This window comes from Clytia hemisphaerica, unplaced genomic scaffold (assembly GCF_902728285.1).
Source record: "Clytia hemisphaerica strain Z4C2 unplaced genomic scaffold, Clytia hemisphaerica genome assembly, whole genome shotgun sequence".
In the NCBI taxonomy this organism is placed as follows: domain Eukaryota; kingdom Metazoa; phylum Cnidaria; class Hydrozoa; order Leptothecata; family Clytiidae; genus Clytia; species Clytia hemisphaerica.
The window spans coordinates 232954-256281 of NW_027104211.1; the positions used below are offsets into that span (position 1 = coordinate 232954).

The following is a 23328-nucleotide window of genomic DNA, read 5'->3' on the forward strand; positions in this document are numbered from 1 at the left end:
CACATTTTTGTGGAGAGAGTGTTGAGTGTCAAGCTTCCTATATTACCAGTATTCTAAAGTCCAAAAAATCTTTTTGTGTTTTAAAGCTTGTCTGTTTATAATTAATAATGTGTTAAAAAATGTTATATCATAAGATAGAAGGGGGCCTGGGTCCTTTCCTCTCTCTTTTTTCTTGAAGTCTTTCATCTGGAACAATATTTTTGATGTTTGCTACCTCGCAATCATGGCTATGTATGATTGCAGAAATCTTGCATGTAGGACAACCCGCCGTATGGTAAAACAGAAATAGTTTGATAAAACAGTCATCGATGATTCTAAATAATGTTTCAACAATTCTCTTTTTAGATTGATGAAAAACACTAAATAAAAAATTGCACATGAATTTCTTCAAACAAACAGTCAGGAAGAATAATTTATCGTTGTAAAGATATTGGAGAGTGGAGAGTAGAATCTTTATATCAACATGGACGCGATGATGTGTCAAATGGATGACTTGTCAAAAGTTAATAAACAGGAAAAGTAAGATGCCTACCAACTCTTACCTAAGACTAAGAAAAGTAGTATAGTCTATTTATCTGTATTAAGCTCTTTCAGAAAAGTTTGCACATATGGGCCATGCATTTTTAACCCACTCCCCATAATGATTGTAGGCCTAGTCTTAAAATGGAAATAGAAAGGGAATCAGTATTAACCATACTATCCCGTAACATTTATCGTATTACTGTATAACACCAATATTGTTAGTATAACATCATTATAAGCGATAATCCAAGGTAAACAAAGATATTTCTCTTTATCGACTCGCACACCTACGCAAAACTAATGATTTCTACTATAGCTCAAATGTGAGGAGGTACTTATGTGTTTTGAGTATTTCAGTCAGTCATTGCCTCGTGTTTATAATTGCCATTTTATGTTATCAGTAATCCATGGCTTGGCAGCAGGTTTTAGGTGCCCCCTAAGAATTCAGGTGACCCCTACGATTTAGGTAACCCCTGGTTGCCAAATATTTTAGGTGACCCCTAAGCCAATGACACGTCAAATTTTTTCGAAAATCCTTTTCAAACAATCAAACAAATACAACAGTTAGTTTAGCTTATTGCTAAATAGAATAAATGCCCTAAGAAATAAGAGATAAGCTAACTACTGAAGGTTCATGCTACATTATCAAGGTTTTGTAAGTCAGGGTGCAGATCCCTAGCCAGACAGATTTTTTATCTAAGTAAATGCAACAGGATTAAAGAATTTTTACAGATCAGTGCCGTAAGAAGCATTTTCATATTAGGGGGGCTAAAGTTTGGTGACACCGCGAGGGCCAACCATGGTTTGGCCCGAGGGGGGGAATTTTGAAAATTTGAGCTCTAGATTGCTTGAAAATGCACTCAAAACATGCACTTATATAAGACAATTATGACAAATTAAAAAAGAAAAACTTTGCATTTTGCAAAATAACCATTTTTTAAAAAATTATTGGGGGCATAGCCCCCCCAATTGCTACGGCACTGCAGATAATATATTAGATACCAAATTGTCAGTTTTTGAGCATTGCTTAGATTAAAATATAAGATGAGAAAGTGCCAACCTATGGTCTGGTAGGCTGCTTGTAATTCAATCATCAAATATAGAATCTAGCCCCCAGGTCCATCTGAAAAATTAGGTGACCCCTAACATGGTTAGTCCCCCCTAGCCACAGTAAAAAATCAGGTACCAATTGCTGCTCGACCTTTTAGCCCCCCCCCTACGGCCAGGGGGGGGGGGTTCCAGCCATGTATCGTATAATGAACCCTGTTTTCTTTTCGTAGAATGCTGAATAATCGTAAACAGAAATCAAGGGACGCGGCTCGGAACCGCCGAAGTAAAGAAAATGACCAGTATGAAGCACTTGCTAAATTGTTGCCGTTACCAGAATCCATCTCATCACAGCTGGATAAAGCATCCATTATTCGTTTGACAATCGGATTTTTGAAGTACAAAGATCTTATTGGCAGTAAGGATTTTAACTTTTTGTGGCAATTACAAGATTTTTATATCAAAACAATCGTATGAGAACACGAGACTCAGGTTTTGTTAAACTAAGAATAAATTAAGAATGACCTAAGCTTCGGACTTCAAAAGTTGCTAACATAAAGAAATACGCTATTTTAGTTTCTTTTAAGCATAGAAAAGCTAAGTTAATATAACAATAAGAACCTTTTATTTTGAAAATCATGAAAATAACAGCTAAATCTATTACGCTAAGCACTACACTGAATGGGCATTTTTACAATCGGGAAAACATTCACTTAGGATTAGGAAATGTGAAACACGATCAAGTGTCTGGTTTGGCAAAGCACCCTACTGTTTTTCTTTCGTCTGGTTTTTATATCACACAAAAACAACAAATTTCATTTTTTATTGCATCATAGAAATATAGTTCTGGTCCTTTTCTTAACTATAAAATTTGCAATCAAACAGATGGATTTGATCGAAAAGCAGGAGAGGCTGGCGAGAGGGGCTAATAAAGTTTATTCAAAGGTTTCCCAGGCAATATATCATTTCAATGATAAGAGTCATAGCTAAAATTTAAACTTTTTTACTTTGTCTGAAATGGGACCCTTAAGTAAAACATTTTAACTTTTCTCCATGTTGTCTCCTTTGTAGCTGGAGGAGGGATGCAACACAACGGATATCGCCGTAATATGATGCTCATGTCTCGTAAGCCATTTCAACCTTCTTTTTGTCCCTTCGCCGTATAACATTGTCAAATCTCTCATGTTTTTTTTCTTACTGTCAACATTGCGTGCCAAGAGAAGTGTCTACATCAATGTACATATTGATTTATGGCTTAACTGTTTATGACGTCAGTACTATATCGTCCACAAATCTCCCACAGTTCTACTGTGGTACTTCAACTTCTCTATAACTTTTATTCCCAGTCAACTAATAAACGGGGGAGATAATTTTGTTAAAGGATGACTAATTGCCGGGAGTAGAGGTTGCACTTTTGAAAACACTAAAATAATATAGGCTGGAGTAGAGGCCCCTTTATTTTGGCAACTTATCTTTTTCAAAACAACAATTAAATGGGGGCGAATGAAAAAGCCAGTTCCAGTTCTTATTTATCTTAACTGTGTTAAACATTGATTTTTCAACGCTTTTTTAACAGATAATGGCCACAACAATAATCATCATCCGTATCATCCTCAACGTGCCGTACAGAAGACGTCCGTCTATTCCGACATCGAACAACGTATTGGTAAACATATTGAACACGTGAGTAGCAAAAGATTGTTTTTTTACTACGCCATCCCTACAAAGGTCTTAATCGACTCTCTGACTTGCTTAGATTTACCACTCAAAAGTCACAACTTTTTTGACCCAATAAAGAGAAAGCATTGTTTCATTTTTATTTATTTGGAAGTTTTGGATTTCTCTGTAGCTTAAATTAATTAATGCAGGTTAAATTTTTGACGTAAAATACTTTTAGCTTTTGATACAATCTATAATGGTAGAGTACAATAGGCTCTTACTCAAAGTAACATCTCAACACTTTATTTAATCAACCTCTAAACTGATATTTTCCACAGGCATTGGATGGTTTTATGTTAACAGTTTCGGACAATGGACATTTCATTTATGTGTCGGACACTATCGAACAATTCCTTGGTTTGAGACAGGTAAAACTACTACTCTGACCTTTCCAGGGTTCCTGGACGTTTTATGCCATGAAAGAATTTGTAACAGCATGTTTTGTGTGTCAAACCATTCTCCTGGTTTTTTTCAAAGAGCACTTCACTTATTTTTTTACTCTTTAAAAAACCATTGTTGTTATCCTTTACTCCATTTTATGAAATTTTACTATTCCCTATTCCTTGGATAAATAGTTCGTAGATCTGTCTTGACCGACACGAGAGGTCAGAGATAGACTATGGATAATGCAGTTTTATCAAAATATATAAAAATATACGAATACAATTAACGTTTCCTTTTCATTGCAAAGTTGCAAAAACATCAATATCAAAATTTCTCATCAGCCATTACATGTTACTCCATAGATCGATCTGATTGGTACAAGTGCTTATGACGTCATCCATCCTGAAGACCATCAAACCTTTATGGAATTATTGTGTTCGACTTTTCAAAAAAGTAATCAACAATACAAGATGAATAATATGATGGACTTCGATGGTAAGCTAATATATTATTTTTCATGGCCGGGAGAGCATTCGCCTTACAATCCAATGATTGTGGGTTCGACCCCTGGTCACCGCCAACTCAGTGAATGAGTAGCTTAGGTTGGGTAATTTGATCTGGGTGGTAAGTCACTGAGTTGAAAGTAGGTTTAGCACTCCACCTCAGCATTTGATCTCCCAGGTCTAGTGCAAATAGAAAATGGGGTAGTCTCCCTCACTCCTGGCTCCGCCATATTTTCCTAATATTGAACTTAAAAGATAAGCGAAGAGATCTTCTAACTTTTCAGAAGCAATCATAACAATTTTAGTTCATTGAATCATACTTTGTAAGCTCACTGTCTTGACGTCTTTACTTGCTTGGATTTCGGTTTGGCACAGGAACAAAAAAGAATTCCTGAGGAGAAAACAAATTAAGTCAATAATTATATGAGTGATAGTTTCTAAAGAGGAAGTTCCAAGAATTGATGATGTCGCTGGAGTATTTAGTCAAACTTGTTTAAGTTTATCACGTCACATATTTTTTCAATGCGTGGTATTTACAGGATCTGTCATTGAAAAAAATCACATTACTCGAGTATATTTATTCCTTTGATTTCTTTAATATTAGAGACAATCTAAAAACCATTAGGGTTGAGTTCCATGGACGAATAGTTATGGACATTTGAATGATGAACAGGAGTTCGATGCTTGGCTCAAATTCAGGCCTAGAAACAATGGTGCTCATTGTCCAACTCAGAAAAATATTTGACCGACCAATTTGAAATCGTTATTTCTGGTCCTACAAATTCAATATAAATTCTTATTTCTTTCTATTGCAGCGATGACCTTTATGGAAATGGAACGTAAAAGTAAACAAGGTTTCGTTTCACTTTTCATCCGTTTCAAGTGCACATTGGCTAAGAAGGGAGCCTCGGTTTCAAAGTCTGCTGGATACAAGGTGAAAACAAACTGCGATTCTTTAATTAAAACCTCGTCTTTCTGAACATTAGATAAGATGTTAACGTGAACAATAATTGTTGGAACTTTTTAGAATTTATGATTTGCCATTGCAGACAGGTGTGAATATCGAAAAAGGTATAATGAAAATTATGGAAGCATCTGATGGTGTCGTCTTGCCTCAAATCTTTGTCTAATAAATAAAAAGCACTGTAATACTCAAAAGATAATTTCCTTCTCCCCTCTCACAGGTTATCCATATATCAGGACAAATGATCCCATTCAAAAACTTGGACCACAAAGGTGAACAAATGTTTGCACTTGTAGCCACTGGCCACGCTCTACCGCCACCCACCATCTGCGAGTTAAAGCTGGACACCAAAGTGTTTGTCAGTCGTGTCAGCATGGACTTAAAAATTGTGTTCTGCGAGGGAAAGTAAGTTGATCTTTATCGCTCATTTCCTTCCGTTTAATGTAGCCAAAAAGTCTATACACTGATCAATCCTTAACCCTACGCGGTTGGCTTTTAAGGGGTCTGGTAATGGATTTACAAGGAAATAACGTCAAAATGCATTGTTTTTATGAGAAAGTCAATGCAATCACTTCAGCTATTTTAACGTCATTCTTGCTAAAGGACTGAATTTAAGATATGATAAGAAAAACTGAATGACCCAATTCTGTAACCTAACATTATCCTGTAACAATTTTTCCTTCATTACTAAATAACACGTATTATAAACGACTCCAGGCTACCTATCAATTTATTGCAGTGGTCTTCTTCTTCCATTCCCTAGCGAATTTTAAGTCATTCCAGCTTCTACACTTTAATTGTTTACCCTTCTGATCTAGCTCTTTCTACAAAAATCAAACTATCGTTCAGCCATATAAATCTTAGTTGTTTTTTTTTTAGGATCCGCAAGTATATGAATTTTACAGCACAAGATATCGTTGGAATGCGTGCCTACGATTTCTACCATTTGAAAGATAGTCATATCGTTCAAGACGCACATAATGATTGTAAGTTTTTGCATTGATTGATTGCTTGATTGATTGATTGATTGATTGATTGATTGATTGATTGATTGATTGATTGATTGATTGATTGATTGATTGATTGATTGATTGATTGATTGATTGATTGATTGATTGATTGATTGATTGATTGATTGATTGATTGATTGATTGATTGATTGATTGATTGAAATTTGGTTTTTGTTCGAATTCAGTAAACGCATTCATCATTTAATTGAACTTTTATAAAATTTGAGAATATTAAATAAGATGCGGGACATGTTGAATGCGCTTGTGTTACAAAACCAAAACATTTCGCAATTTTAACGCCCACAGGCAGCCTAAGGGAAACATTTAAAAGATTTATGTTTATTACTTTAGGAAATGTTCTTTTTTACAAATTAGTGCAAAAAAAAAACACAAAGCATGCTGAATTAGAATTTTGACTCATTTTTCAAACCGATCTTGAGATGTACAACTTTAGCAAATCACTTTGAAATTGCTTTATAATTTCCGTTAATCAATTAACCAAACAAGTAATTTTAACGAGACAAATATCTATAAACATTACAAGACCTTAATTACCGTCATTAAGACCTCTCTCAAAATCATGACTGTAATAAAATTCTAATAAAAGCCTAAATTAAATGTATTTTATTGCTCGATGAAGATTTGTAGAGATATATCAGCCCTTGTGTACGTGTCCAGGTTGATGTTAACGCATTCATTTATTTCTCATCATGGCTTTTAATCACTTTGCATATTTTGAAACAGAATGACATTGTTGCAACAGAAATATATAGTTAAGTCATAATACATGGTACAAACGAACCCTAGGGATACGAATTTAAAGTATTTAAATTCTGTCGACTGATTTAAACAGCCATAGAGGTTCTGTCTTAATTATCAATTTTGTTGTGTTGACTAGACCGAGCAATCTTGTCCAAAACAAAAATTTATTGAAATTGATGGACCCTTTCTGGATATTCTAGGGTTGCCATAATAAGCGTTATTTTGTCCCTCGAGTCTAAGAAAATTAATTGGAAAAAAAACTGAAACAAGTGCTGGTATTTTGCTCAACTTGAGAATATTGGATTTTAAAAGTGCAATTATTACTCGATCTTTATTTCTCATGATAAAGGTTTAAAGAGTGGTAAATGTCGTAGTTTGGCATACCGTTGGATGAACAAGACCGGAGGATGGGTGTGGATGCAAACTGTCGGTACGGTCATCTCACGGAAAACCGCCAAAGGGGAAGAAAATCAAATCCTCTGCGTCAACTACATATCAAGGTACGCGAATCTGTTACAATCTAACATTCTAATACTTCGACAAAAATGCTGTTTCTCGTATAACAGTCAAAAAAATTCAGTAAAATTCCTGAAACTCAAGGGTCACTCTCTGACGAGAATTTTATACATGATACGCATCCCTTATATCAAAACCTATCAGAGGGAATGTGTGCAGCCTATGTGCTATCCACGTAAATATCGAACGTAAAAGAAATATATGAATCTTAATCGTTTGTTTTTCGTCTATGTGTAGTGATGTTGAGCACGAAGATGAGATGATGCATTCCATTCAATTGAAATTCAAAGACATGGGTATCACCAACAAGGAAGATGACATGTCTGATTTTGGTAACGATGCATCCACCGGACCAGCTGATATCACTTCGGATGATGTCCGAAAATCGTACGCTACTCCCTCTACTGAAGGTATACTCTCATTACCTATTCTTTTGCGGCCACAAGTTATTGTCTGCATAATCAAATAGTTTTTAACAAACAAAAAGAAGCTTCTGGTTATTTTCTTTTTACCATCATAATCAAATCAATAGTAATGTGAAAAGCACTGTCAATTACAAAATTTTTTCCTTACATTTAAGATTTAGAGGAACTAATTTCTCATTGCTACAAAGTGTATTTTCCTAGTGTGTCCTACATTTTAAAACCTCTTCCTATAGGATTATGTTCGTTTCCTAACCAACCGTAATGTAGTAAACGTAATGCATTTCAATTTATTTGTTCTCCTATCTAGAAGCAGCAGATAAAGAAAGTTACTTGAAGTCTATCGACTACCATAACATGACGAACGGACATCGTGCGATCGTTTCTGACGAACCTGTCAAACCAAATCCTGCTGTTTTCACCCACACTCCTAACCTGCCACCAGCGCCTATCCCCGCGCGACCTCTGGTCGATGAAGAAACAAAACGGCGACAAGCTAACATCATGGGTGACCTACAACTAGCTGATATGCTCAGCGAAACTGGTCCCCTACCACAGATTGATAACCCGTTCCCCGACAGTCCTGAATCGTATGATATGAGCCATTGTGATATTATATCATTACAAGGCGCACCACAACTACCAAACGAAAACAAAAATTTCGGCTCGCGTGAGGTTTTCTCTATGAGCAACACCATGAATTTCCACCACGCGGATAACAATAATTCTTTCCAAATTCAACAAACATCAACTTCTATCTACATGGAGCAACAGATCTCCCCACCTCTTCCACGACAGACACAACAACAAGCGAACAACAGTATGTCTCCACAGTATCAACAGCCGCACGATCCCATCGTCATGAATGAAGTCAATACGTTTTTCAACGAGATGTCGACAGCTTCAAACAATTCTCCTTACCCACAACATCAACAACAACAACAACAACCTATCCAAAATAATGCAAATTCTCCACAATCAAATGATTTCTACAATCAAGATCTTTCACCCAAATACGAAACCCCGTCTCCAGAATATCCCGCCCAAACGAATGGTGGCGGTAATTGCTCTCCCCCTTACATGGCGCCCGTTGGAAAAGAATCGCCTCCCTATTTAGGGCAGTCAATGAATAGTCCGCCCATGTTCAACAATAACCAGCAGACAAATGCACCTCCACCCTATACTAGCTCACAATATAACGCCCCACCTCAATATAACACCCAAACGGTGCCCAGTAACAGAATGCATTTCAACCCACAAATGGAGAGTCCTTTGGAATTCAACAATTTCAATACTATCATCAAAACAGAACCACCCAACTATATGGGATGTGGCGCTCAATATAGGAGTAATAATATGATCAATAGGGGTAATGGTATGACCCAGCAACAGCCACTTCAAACTCAATGTATACCCCAGCAACAACAACAACGACAGAATCAAATGAACAATATACCACAATGTCAAGGTGGTCATTTCGATACCAATCTCCCCAACGGTGGCGGTGTACTGAACCAAGGACAATTCAATCCAGATATCCCTCCTATAGAGGTGCTTGATAATTTGGACGATATTGAAGATATAATTTCTTCCTGTATAGAACAAGATGAAATCCAAAATCAGGACTTTCAACAAAGGTTATTGATTCAACAACAGCAGGAGCAACAATTGCAACAACAAGCTTTTGTTGAACAACAAATGAACTTTCAGAACCAACAACAAAACGGACAATTACCATATAATGCTCCTTTGAGGTGTAATACAACGATACCAAACAAGTTTGGTGGCTATAATAACACTAATTCCATATTCTAAAAAAAGAAATCTTTTACTCTTTCTTTGCTTTGAAAAAATTCACAACTTCTAATATTTTTTAATGTTTTAGCAATCTGCCATTATTAAAACGAAAAATATCCCAGCCGCTTTCCTATAACTCGAATATTTTTTCGCCAGCGTTTCAAAGGTTTTTATGAACAACTCGTAACTCTTCAACTCGATATCTTTTAAGATTGAACAATATTATATTCAAGTTATAGGGAGCTTAATCTAATGTATTTTATAAATTTTATTTGCTTATATTGAGATAACAGCCTTATTTTATCAATCTGTGCACTTATACTTTATCGTGAAATTCTTTTGATATTTTCTTTATTTTTGGTTCGGGCTTTTCTGTTTTATTTTTGTTAGTTTTTCATTTGTTTTTCATAAATTTTAGTTTTGTCGGTTTATATTAAACTATTTATTATTATATTTTATACTTGAATATAAACCAACACCTATTTACTACTTTCGATGCTGAAGATATTTTTGTCGATGTAAGCGAGCACCATGGAAAGTACAATGTATTTTCCGAAGCTTTCTCGGCTCTAATTTGTTCCATTTTGTTCTGTTCTTGTTTCTTTATATTAATTCTTAATTCTAACCAAATGGATTCGAGATGTTCCAGAAGACAATTTTAGCTCAATTTTGAGAAGTTTGACGCCCTGGATTTCCCCTGATTTTTCGGGCAATTTTTGAGGTATACCTCATTGAATTTCGTCAAAACTTCAGAGACCTCCCCTGGATTTTCTAACTTTTTTTCTATTTTCTCTCTCAAGGTTATTATATCATGCTTAAAAGCGAAATAAATTTACTTTTTTTTATAAAATTTCTGCTGTGTAATTTTTATGTTTATATTTTTTTATTGTTTGCATTCACACTTTTTGTAAATATTGAAAACTTCCATCAATTATTTCTCCTCATTGTTCCCCCCTTGTTGTATATTATATTATCCACTGGGGAATAATATTACCCCATACTGTCTATCGATTATTTTTCATATATTATAAAATAAAATGAAATGTACAGTTATTCAATACCACAGCAATACTGGAGTTCACCAGTTACCATATTTTCTTGATTTTGTACGGATTCTGATCCAACACCTTCAGGAATTGAGGAAAATTTATTGCATTTATTGCAAAAATTTACAACCCTGTCTCAAAACCCCGGTGGAAGCTTTTTCCTCAGTGAGGATAAAAACTCCTATTGAAATCCCAATGGGAATGGGTTTGGAGTGCACTTTTTAAACATTGAATTTCGATTGAGGATGAAATCAAATTCAATTGCTCAGTGGGGCTGAAATTTCAAGGTATTTTCCCACTGGGGACGAAATTTTTGCCAAATTTTCCAGTGGGGCTGGGTCCCAGCGGGTCTGTGACAACACAAGGGTCTAAGTATCAAGGGCTAAAGAAATTTTGGCGGAAAGAAAATTTGGCGGATTTGGCCAGAATCCGCCAAATTAAGTTCCCGCCAAAATTTCTTTTTTCCGCCATCCGCCAAATTAAATTCCCGCCAAATTAAACTTTTTGAAAATATGATCTCTTTTAAGGTTTTTGCATAATGCCGTACATATACGCAATTTGATAGGCATGTCTTTCTTGCGCAATATCTTTAATTGGCTTGCTTTCTGATCGTTGAAAAATAAAGAAAAAGAAAGTAGAGAGTCTAAGCTTTCCGTTGATATATAATGATGTAATGTTATGATCACGGTGTGAGTCAGCACTTTTCAAATAAAAACACTGATTCAAGATGGCAGACGGAAAAACACTGATTTTGGAGAAAAGTGAACAATGTTTGAAAAGCCCTTGTGACCAGTAGAATTGTTTTTGGATGCTAATTTTTGGTATATGGCTTCATGAGTAAGTATATATTGATAAAATAGTAAAGAAAGATTTTATAATTAACTTTCCCCCACTTTTTTTTGCATAGAAAGTGAAAAATGTCAAAAAAGTGACATTGTCGAAAAATGAGGAAAAAAGCATTGGTGTATGTAAAGCTACCATTTAAGTTAGAATACTTTAATTGAACTTGTACCCAACCTAAAAGCTGCAAAACTTAATTAGCTTTTCAGGGATCGTTTACTTTTTGCCAAAAGATTTCTAGTTCTTGAGTTATGTCAAATTTCTTTTTTCTCAAAAAAAGTTGCGCGCAGACAGCGTGAAAATATAAAAAACAGCGCGCTGGAAAGGTTAAGGATAAAATTTTCAGCAAACGCCAAATTAAATTCCCGCCAAATTTAGTTTTTTCGTCCATCCACCAAATTAAATTCCATCTAAAAAACTTTTTCAGCCATCCGCCAAATTAAATTCCCGCCAAAATTTCTTCCTTTAAGGTAAAGTCTTTTTTTTGAGGTACTCACCAAGACTATACACACCCCCTTATCACAGACCCGTTAGGATTTTACTAGCCAATGGCGGGGGGGGGGGAATTTGCTTATCTGATTATTTTCAACGGTGACAAAAATTAGAGTTTTCAAAAAAAGATTTTTCATTGTAATTTCTTTCACTGTGGAGGATATTTCGGCCAAATTTTCCAGTGGGAACTGGTCCCAGTGGGTCTGTGAGAAGGGCACAGGAAAAAATGTTCGATTTCCAAGGTTGGAAATTCGATATTTTTGGGTTGGAAATTTTGGTTTTATAATTGAAGGTTGGAAATTTGAGCGATTACTTTAAAGTGATTTGGAAAACGTAAATTACCCATAGGTTTTGTAGAATAAACCAATGCGCTTGAAAAATCAAGTGAAAAAAAAACAATGTAGAAATGACAATTTTCCAAGGCTGGTTGGAAAACATGACTTTTTGGGTGGGAAATTTTTATTTTCCAAACAGTTTGGAAATTGAAAAAAAAGGTCAAAAATTGATGTGAAATACATATTTTTGTAAATTTGCCTCAGGTTGAAAAACTAGACTTTTTGGGTCGGAAATTTGTGTTTCTCCCAAACAGTTTGGAAAACGTTAAAAATCCATTTGGAAATTACATTTTTCTAAGATTGAGACCCTTTCTTGGAAAACTAGACTTTTTGGGTTGGAAATTTGTGTTTCTCCAAACAGTTTGGAAAACGTTAAAAATCCATGTGGAAATTACATTTTTATGAAATTGAAACTCCTTTCGATTGGAAAACTAGACTTTTTGGGTTGGAAATTTGTGTTTCTCCAAACAGTTTGGAAAACGTTAAAATCCATGTGGAAATACATTTTATTATGAAATTGAAACCCTTTCGATTGGGAAAACTAGACTTTTTGGGTTGGAAATTTGTTGTTACTCTAAACAGTTTGGAAAACGTTAAAAATAAAAATCCATGTGGAAATTACATTTTTATGAAATTGAAACCCTTTCGATTGGAAAACTAGACTTTTTGGGTTGGAAATTTGTGGTTCTCCAAACAGTTTGGAAAACGTTAAAAATCCATGTGGAAATTACGTTTTTCTAACCATTTTCTGCGCATGCTCCTTTAAGAAAACCACAAGCGATTTTTCGCTCAAAACTGTTTTAATGTATAGCAAACCTGGATATTAGACTATAATGTGAGCAGTCAAGCTGTAAGTTTCCGTCAGGTGAGGCGTCGCTTCGGAGCGGCCTCGGTCAATCGCAGTGAGTTCGCACAGTGAAGCACATAGGGTACTTGTGTCATAGTTTCAAATAGCGCCCTGCTGAGCTGTGTGAGTGATCTAAGATCAACCACGTATCTGTGCGAACAATAACGAAAGATTGACCGGGAGCCATCGAGCCTAGGCTAGCGAGTGACTGTTCACAAAAACAATAACCTTGCTTAAGATCTCTTTTCCACATCTCTGCCATCACTTTTTGGATTTTGGCTTTTTTCAACCTAGATTTTCGAAAATTCCAACCTTGTTAAATTTGGATTTTGGCTTTTTTCCAACTGAATTTTAAAAAATTCCAACCTTGTTAAAGTTTGGATTTTTCGCTTTTTTTCAACCGCGATTTTCGAAAATTCCAACCTTGTTTAAGTTTGAATTTTGGCTTTTTTCAACCTCGATTTTGGAAAGTTCCAACCTTGTTTAAGCTTGGATTTTGGCTTTTTTCCAACTGAATTTTTTAAAAATTCCAACCTTGTTTAAGCTTGGATTTTGGCTTTTTTCCAACTGAATTTTTTAAAAATTCCAACCTTGTTTAAGCTTGGATTTTGGCTTTTTTCCAACTGAATTTTCAAAAATTCCAAGCCATGGAAAATGCAACATTTCCAACCTTGGACAATGTCCCACATTTTCAGGTTGGATTTTCCATTGGATTTTATCTTTTTTCCAACTAAGAAAACTTGAAATTTCCAACCTTGGAAATCGAAAATTTTTTCCTGTGGGGGGTGTCTATATGAAAGCATATAAATCGATTTTTTCTAAAACTACTTTCTAAACGTAGATATTTGAGTAAAGTTAAAGTCTCAAAATATATATCTTTCGAATTTTGGTTCATACAACTTGTGAACCCTGAACCTGGGGGAGGCGCTCGATTCGAAAACGACCGTACGTGTGGCCTAAAATTAGGCCTTTGAAATCGGACCCTTACATTACATTACAGAGAAGATTTAGCAAAATTTTAATAAGTTTGGGTGAAAAATCGTCCCTTACGATGCATTTTCAGGCAAAATATGGTCACCCTTTTTTACACCCTTTGAGTGGAATTTTTCTCATCTTTCATCATTTCTTTTTCCGTTACAGTGCATTTTGGGAAGCTTGGAAAAAGGCCACACGTACGGTAGGTAATTTACCTTGAGTGTCCCCCCCGGTCCTGGTCCCGCCAGTAATATGATTACGTAATATTATGTATCACACACAACACATACATGCCACAGGAATTTTTTTAGGTCTACATAAATCATTAACTTTTCTTGTGCAACTTTTTGACAGAAGGGAAAAATAAACGAGAAAAGAATAAGAATAGAAAAGTAGGAGAAATAAAACAAACCAGCAAGAAATCATATTTTATGCAAAATTTATTTTTCAAATCAAAAGTTATGGTTAAAAAAAGGGGGAGAGAATTTTCCCTTTTCTCTGCTTTACTAATAAAATAGATTTAGATACTGAAGCTAGGGAAATATAAGAAAAATTGGCAGAAGTGAAGGAAGCAAAGGGAAATATGGTCACTAAAAAAATAAAGAATTGAAAAATTGATAATAAAGACCTGATGGTTTAGAACAGGGCAAACCTTTTTTTCAAATAATACAACTAGATAGTGATTCATATGATTCAGAGTAGAAATCCTTCTGAATTTTTCTCTAATGATCACCATTTTCTAACGATATGGGGAATGAAGTGTGTAAAGATGGAGCACTCGATTCTAACTTAATACACCCACAACCCAATAATACCAGTGGTTTTGCAGAGACTACAAAATTATCTGACAGATGTGGTGAAACACAGATTGCATCATTGACAGATATACACGATCCCGACGAAACTAATGTTCGAAAAGAAAATGAAAATATTGTCTGTTCCAGTCCACTTGTGGTGCAAGAATTTCCAGACGATAAAAACAATGAAGAAAGTACCACAGAAAATGTAAACTATTTGAAAATCGGTCGTGGACCTGATAGAGAGAATCCAAAGGTTGATTCTCAAAAGGTTGAAAATGAACATGATGCTACTCTACAACATAAAGCCCGTGAAGCTACTTCGCCACATAAACGTCAAAAGAAAAACTTAGTCAGCATGGACAGCCTTGATACAGATATCCAAAGCCCACGATCACGGAAAAACAGTTTTTCAGACCTCCAAAAAGAAGCTGTGCAGAAAATTAAACGTAAAACCTCCAACTTGGTCGCACCAAACAATCATGACATCGTGGTGTATTGCAAAACCTTGATTAACGTCAGCTTTCACGGGCAAGTTGTTTTGAAAGCTAAAATGGAACTGTATCATTTGTTAGACGAAGGTATGAATGACCATTTCCGATGGATGATAATTGCTTTTTTGAGACATGATGATAATTTCAGGCATTGCCAAAAGGAAATTTGGAATGTTTTGTCCATAACACGGGTATCCTTGAAACTTACTCCCAATTACTTACGCTGTAACTTTTTACCTACTTCGAACAGATTTTGAGTGAGTCGACAGACAGGGACAAAGATATATTATTTTAATAAGTTATATTTTCCCATCGACCATTATATTTAACTCTCCCAGTTCCCAGTAATATGTGTGTACCTCTCGACTTACAGGGATTATAAACACTGTCCAGTCTACGTACTCTTGTCTCCCGAATAGACGGGGGGTCCGAATAAGCAGGGGGGTAGGAAAATTTTCTAATTTCTAATAAGTGGGGGATGGAATAAGAGGGGGGGGGGGGTAATTTGTATTTTTTTTTTCTTAACAATTAGCGGGGGGACGTTTATTCGGGAGACAAGAGTAGTATATATCTTTCTTTTGATATAATTTCAGGTGAATCGTTCACCTTGGCAGTATTACTGCAAAGTCTCCACAAGTTCTTGCAATCCTTCTCCAACGTTGATGACATCACTGGTGAAGAAGAGGAATATCGGTATTACATCCAAGGATTAATGGAACGAAGGAACCAAAACGACATGGAGAAGTTCTGGAAAGATGCGATGAAATTCATTGATATTTATAAACAAAGAGGGGGTTAGTATTTCATTGTTTGCATTTATAACTTTACTCTTACGTTCCAAATAAACGAGAGAGGATTCGAATAAACCTCCCCGGTGGTTGGGAAGTTTAATAGACGGGGGGACCTAATTGTCAGGGGTTTTGTATTACTGAAAACCTAAAAACAAGGTAAACAAGACGACTCAGAGTCGAAAATTTCGCAAAGTATTTGATTATAGTAGGGGCCACTATGTTGCGAAAAAGCTTCTCGTGTGCAGCAGATTGTGCAAAGGGATTTTATGATTGAATATTGTTCCTTGAGTGTAAAGATCAAAATTTGAGAGGTGTGGCCGGGTGTGACCACCCACTGCCATGAAAACTGGCGTCATTGGTTACTATGGCAACCAAAGTAAAAAGTCGTTAAAATTGAAAAATTTTGTTTCATTTGTAAGAGCATGAAAAACTGATAAAGAAAAAGGTCACAACTTCACCATTAAAATAATTCAATAAATAGAACGGGGCTATATAAAGCTCTAGCCCCGTTCTATTTATTGCATTATTTTGTCACCCAAATGTGAACTGTCCCAGTGTGACCAAGTTAGATATCAATATCTTTGACTATTTACAAAAATATTAAAATGTTTAAACCTTGTAAATAAATCAAAAACATAGTTTCTCAATATTTCAAAAACTTTTTATTCATATAGATTGGTAACCTCTAATATATCTGTCAAATTCCAACGGTATATAACTTTCTACTTTAGCATAACTTGGTGCTGAGAATTTGTTTGAAAAGTAAAGTATCTACATACTTTTGAGACGACAGACTTTAATGACAGATACATAATATATACTCAATAAAAGTCAAAATCTCAATCAAACAAAATCAAACACAATCAACTTTGGCGGGCATTTATTTTGCTGATGCCTTGAAAAATTAAAATTAAAATATTACTTTGAGATCAAAAAATAACTGTTTCAAGGCTCGAAAAGCACAAATTTGGAAAATTACATAAATATTTTAAATTTGATGGAAATTAATTTAAATTTTTAAGGCCAATTTTTTTCTGCAAAAATGTTTTACCTTAAAGCTACTGCTACTTTGTTACTGCTGTTGCTTGCCTTGCATCCATATCATTGAGACATGGAGCCATTTCTTTTTTTGATCAATAACCAATCAATTTGTTCCAATATTCGATAGGTAATGAAGCCCATTAGAAAATTTTGAGTATTGATCATTGATTGGATTTGAATGATAGCATAACATTATCGAATACCTATCAATTACTGTACGTTGGTCTAATGTCAACATCCCCCCTCTAATTTCAACATCCTTCTTTAAAGATAGGAATAATTGGAAGGACAGAATCGCTGAAGGAAACTATTTTTCTTTGCCTAGCTATCAGAGAAGAAAATACCTTTTGTCTATAAGTGATCCCAACCTTTCTATTATTCCTATCTGTAAAGAAGGATGTCGGAATTAGAACAGGGATGTCGACATTAAACCAACTTACGGTACCAGAAGGAATCGATATCCAGTCAATTGATTTGTTATCGATGTGTCATTGATAGAAAATGAATCAATTGTTTTGAGTGGGAGTCTGGCACTGTATAAAAAAGTTCGTCTTTTGAGTTATATATTTGATCAATCAAAACTTTCAAATCCATTGTACAGTATTCAATCATAGTTTATACAAATTTTACAGTAAGATTTTGATATAGACTTCAACAACAGTCTTGCCGTTTTCCCTCGCATCCATATTTGGGTTGACCGAGTGAAGGCTCGTACACTTTCCAAGTGAACCGCTGTGAGTGGGAATCGTAAACTTTGACGCCTGCGTAGCAATCAAGGTAACTTTTTCCAATCGATGACTAATCGATAAATAATCGATGGATTGAATATCGTTTGATTTAGATAATTGATAGACAATACACCTTTCCCGTAATTCGTAAAACTAATGCGCGCAAATTATTTTGATGCTCTCCACCGTTTGGTCTCTGGAGGTAAACAAACCCGTTTTTGCCTGCGTTCCCTTAGGGAAAGTTGGTTTTTTGAGCTTTTCTTCAGTTCTGTCGAACAAATTCCTCAAATTTTAGTATGTTCAATCTATTCATGATATTATACCACGCTGAAAATATTTTGCCAAAAGAAGATCGCTGTCAAAAGTTAGAGGCTTAAATCCCACTTTCCCTAACCCCTAGCAGGCAAAAACGCGTTTTTTACCTCCCAAACAATTTTATACACAAATATTCTAAAGATGTTCGATTCATCACAATTGACAGCCAATTTATTCCAATCGATTAAAAAACCAATCTATTATCAGTTAGAATAGTCTTGATGATCGAAATCAATCGACATCCAATCAATCGGTTGGTTATCAATTAGTCATCGATTGACATTTCGAGCCTGGAAAATGACAATTTAACACATCGCACCTACCTAGCTAGCAAAAGGTAACTTCTATCAGATTGACACCCCTTGCTATAAATTCTTCTGTGAAATACTGAGTAAATGATTATCTGTCTTACAACACAACTTAATCAAATATCAACAAATAATTCTACTTGAACTTGTAAAAATGAAGATCATACCTGTCTGTGTTGTCTGTATTATTGTGTGTAGTGTCGATGGTGTAGTGATGTTCAAGAGCAACTCTAATTGTAAGATTCCTATCACTTTATTGGTGCATTTACTAACTACACAAACATAAAATACTATGCTAAAAGAAATATAAACCTCTTTAAGTACTCTAAAAACATCAACATGATAAAAATACAAAAATCCAGAGCAAGTCTGACAGCATAATAGAATCTGCCATTTTGAAAAACGATATAAATGTTTACGAATGCTTGGTTCCACCTACCTTGCACTTTGCAGACTGGAATCATTAAATTTTATTTTAGCGAGTGAGTCCATATGTTAGAATCTTCGAGAATGTTCTAGAAGTTTCAACTACTTTCGTTTTCTAATTTTTTTTCCGCACCACCGCCGCCACCGCGAAAGCCTATTGTAATACTTTCGCTAAGCGAAATTAATAAAGGCTAAAATTCTGGCTATTTAGAGCAAAATCAGGGACCTTCTCTTTCACAGCTGAAAATATTCTTAAATCCTTAAATATTCGGGGGGTTGGAAAATTCTCGAAAAATTAACAAGCAGTGGGGCGTTTATTTGGAACCTAAGAGTACGATTCTTTTAATTTTCTTTCTTTTCACATTTTTCTATCTGTCTTCAGTGCTGTGCTGATCCCTCTGCTTTAAAATATGACTGATTCCGTGTGTTAAGGTAATGAAATAACCAAATGTATCCCAAATAGTCGTGGTAATAATTTCGACTTCCATTCCATTTAAGACCCCATTAAACGTCTGTATTTAGCTAAATAGGATAAGTTATTCAATAACTTTCGCGTTGTTGCTACGCTCGTAATCTTTTGAAAGGCGCCAAAATATCAAAAGTGACTTCGCCTCCCATGTTTTCCCCAATTTTAACAAGTCATATAGAGTTACTGCATTCATTTGTTACATAAAATTTGTTTGGCAACACTTATCATTTCTTTTTAGTACAATCAGAAGATTTGAATCACACGAATTACTGGGGAACACGCCAACAATTACTTGCTGGTAAAGTTATTGCTGACCACGTGGACAAAAGCTATGGTTCACTGGATCCGATATTTGGTATCCTCTTATGCCCTGTAGCTGGTGAGTTAAACATAAGATGAGCTCTTATTTACATGTTTTTATAAGGAAAAACTATATAAGAACATAAGGCTTCGATGGCCAAATTGTTAAGAACAAGTTAAGAACATTCTAAGGCTTTTTGGACTCTAAAACAGTCAATTTCTAAAGAAAATCAACAAAAATGTTAAAAAATGGTTAAAATAAACAACAACAATTTTAGGCTTGAAACTGAGAAAGTTAAGACAATCCGAAGGCCTCAAAAATTTTGAACGTTCTTATAGAAAAACGTGTATTGGCTAAAAATTGACGTATAGTAGAGTCTATATCCTGAGTATCACATCGAGAGTCGATGTTCGATTCATCGGGAAAAAAGCATCCATGGCAGCCAGATCTTGTTCCAGACTTCAAAATCTGCCCCTTCAAGTAGTTCAGTATACTAAACTCGATACTAAAGACCATGTTCATACGTTACGGCCTCGTATTGTTCCGTAAAAAAACGTTCCTATACATACTGTGTGAACTTTAAGAATCGAAACATCAAACACCATTACGGAGCGATACGAAACCGTAACTTCTGAAAATGGTCTAATATCTCAGACATCATGATGTTTAGTGACGTGGTGGTACCCAAAAAGTTAAAAATCGAAATCCTTGCACTCTCACGCAGTGCTTTTACAAGCCTGGCGTTTTTTTTTGCCGAGAGGTATCACAGCGCGTAATCACAATTGCCGGTTGACTGAGACAGGAATGTATTGCAATCTGAACTGGAAATCAAAAGCAACGGACACGAGATAATTTCATATAGGATCAAGAGGAAATTATTATTTTTTTGTTTCGTTTTTGTTGTTGGCTGCATATTGCCTGCCTGTTTTTAGTCTATTTTGGAGGTTTGTAGCTTTTAAACCTTTAAGTGCCAATGTCAGGTATATCGGACATGGGCTATATAGTTTAATGCCCAGTTTGATTTAGAAATCGTCAAAAAAATGCATTAATTTGACAAAAATCCCTTTTTTTAGAGATTTTTGGTCAACGAGTGAACCAAGAGCCTCCAAATTTGGCCCTGTTTTACTTTATTCTGTTCTCTAGCAAATTGATTTGAAGTTTTACCACTTTTACTGGACACCTTTCCGTCATTAATTCCTATAATTCACTCCACACTTAGCCGCCACCCACCCCGCCCTTCCTAAATCGGAAAAGAAAGAAGAGACTCTAAGCTCTAAGCTATCCAACGAGCTATGAACGAGCTTCAAATACCTTCTAGATCCGGAGATATAAGCTTTTTTCAGCAAAGACTTATTAAACAGTTTAAATCTACTCGGTTGAATAGTGTGATTTTAAAAATCTTAACTAAAAGCCGCACAGAAAGAAGACCATCAAAGCTTCATGCCAAAAACCCTGAGAAAATAAAACAGTTACCGGAAATTCGATCTGTCATTGTTGTTGTACCTTATGACGTCAGTGATTAGAAAAGTTCCCAAAACTGTAATGATTTTAAAATGATGGCGATTTCGAAATCAAAGTCGAAACCACTCAAGATTACCACATTACCCGATTTAAGTAGAGTCAAGTAGAGTCGTACATAAGTTTTAGCTAAGTGACGTCCGACAAATTAACTGTGGGGAATTTTCCAAATTCGCAATTTTTTCGTTTTCTTTATTCCATTTGAAGGGAAACTTCACTTTCTGCTATTTCCAGTTTTCTGAAGTACATTTTATTAATTTGCTTTATTGCTTTAACATAAAGCTTTAGGTAATCATGTGATTATCTGCTATTATTGATCTAAATTTTCAAAAACGGAAAATACTAATTTTGGTAATTTGATGAAAGACTTTTTCATTACGAGCATTTCCATCTTACATCTCAATTTAATGCAATATTTTCACAACCAGTAATTCCGGTCAACCCTGATTTGTTTCCGGAAATAATAATCTGAGTTAGATTCTAAATGGAAAAGACCGTACAATTATGTTTAATTTTGGCCATCGAGTTTTCGTCGTACTGTCATTTTCTCTTCAAAGTTCAATTGATGGTATGTCTGACTAAATTCTTTTAAAAGACATCATTAAAAAAAAATTTAACATCTTGGAATTCAATCGAAAGTTTGACTTTCAGGACTCCTGTGGCCATTCAATTGTATCAATCGGTACGCTCAATTTTATGTGAATTCCAAAAGTGCTATGAAAAAGAAAGCAAAACTTTCTGTAGTTGCAAAAATTGTGGCCCTTTGAAGTTACTACCAGCTACCTGTAATTTGACCCCTCTACTACGAGTATACTAGTAACCAGCAGTGAATGTGTCAACATATCTTCTGTCATTTGCTTATATAGCACTTTTAAACAAAATGAACAGCAATTTTCACGCGAATTTCCCCTTCATGTGTTGCACTTGCACAAATTTTAAAAAAATATTTAGTTTATTTTGCTTTGTCAGCATGAGGTGCCTCTCCTCTCTTTATATTTTTTTAATTAGACATCGCATTTCCTTTGTTTCAATAAGATATCCCAATACAAAAACTTAGAGGTTGTTACTCCTGCTTTGTTGGATCGCCAAGTCTTAAGGATAATCTTTCCATTCAAGCCCAGGAAGAACCCAGTAGGGTTAACCAGGAATAGTGAATAGTGAATTTTTTTCTACTTTATTATTTCTGAACACAAATGTTTTCTGGACTAACTCGTTTCGATTGACACTTAGATTTTATTTGTTTAATTTTCAGGGCGTGCAGGACCCGGAGACAGTGGTATAGTACACAATATCTTATTCGATGATGATGGTCCACTTGCATACCACTCTGCAGCTCACGATGCTTTCGGTTACTTGATCACCCACCACGATGTTGGTCCTGGTTACAACTACCTTGGTGCATGCGGTGAGGTTCTGGATGCTTCCAGATGTATGTCTGGTCAAATTTCTGGTTTACTGTTTTGGAAAGATGTTCTTAAGACTGATAAAACTGATTACAAGTACGCTGTAACTTAACACTTTGTTATTCATACGCCAATATGTAAATTTAAATATTGACACAAATAATATATCTTATGCAATTAATGTAATTTAATTACTTTATATGATAATAATACAATTTTTGAAACAATAAGGTAAACGATTTTCCTTTATAGTTTGCGTAAATCAGTTATGTAAAAATTTTAAGCTTTTGGGTCTGTTTTGCTATCTTGATATTTTTTTCTAGAGACATGATTGATGTTTGACGTAATTGCTCAGTAATACAAAATCCATCCCTCTTTTTCCTGTATAGCCTCGTCCAGGTCTCTGTATGTTTACAATTCGTTTCATAAGCATTACATTAACGTTTTTCGTTAAGCTTTTGACCGAAAACAAATGTAAGTGCTTACTTTTTTAATTTCATGCTTACATTTTAGCATTCAAAGAGACTAAAATTGAAAAAGAAATATCTTAACCCTA

At 35.1% G+C, this 23328-nt stretch overlaps 2 protein-coding genes across 3 annotated transcripts; both read left to right on the forward strand.

Annotated features, from left to right (window-relative positions):
- Positions 1-343: 343 nt before the first annotated feature.
- LOC136815567 (protein single-minded-like) lies at positions 344-10711 on the forward strand. Its single transcript, XM_067072020.1, has 12 exons — positions 344-519; positions 1803-1987; positions 2641-2694; positions 3146-3252; positions 3567-3656; positions 4035-4167; positions 4991-5109; positions 5360-5544; positions 6019-6125; positions 7261-7411; positions 7665-7837; positions 8160-10711. The coding sequence occupies exons 1-12, from the start codon at positions 464-466 to the stop codon at positions 9662-9664; spliced, it is 2865 nt and encodes a 954-aa protein (XP_066928121.1). The 5' UTR covers positions 344-463; the 3' UTR covers positions 9665-10711.
- A 566-nt stretch (positions 10712-11277) lies between these two features.
- On the forward strand, positions 11278-23002 carry LOC136815569 (uncharacterized). Of its 2 annotated transcripts, XM_067072022.1 has the most exons (6): positions 11278-11529; positions 14347-14383; positions 15033-15559; positions 16066-16266; positions 19789-19929; positions 22622-23002. In XM_067072022.1, the coding sequence occupies exons 1-6, from the start codon at positions 11526-11528 to the stop codon at positions 22882-22884; spliced, it is 1173 nt and encodes a 390-aa protein (XP_066928123.1). In that variant the 5' UTR covers positions 11278-11525; the 3' UTR covers positions 22885-23002. The 2 variants fall into 2 exon arrangements, with proteins under 2 accessions (XP_066928123.1, XP_066928122.1); XM_067072021.1 differs by lacking the exons at positions 11278-11529; positions 14347-14383 and having other exon boundaries at positions 14391-15559.
- Positions 23003-23328: the final 326 nt, after the last annotated feature.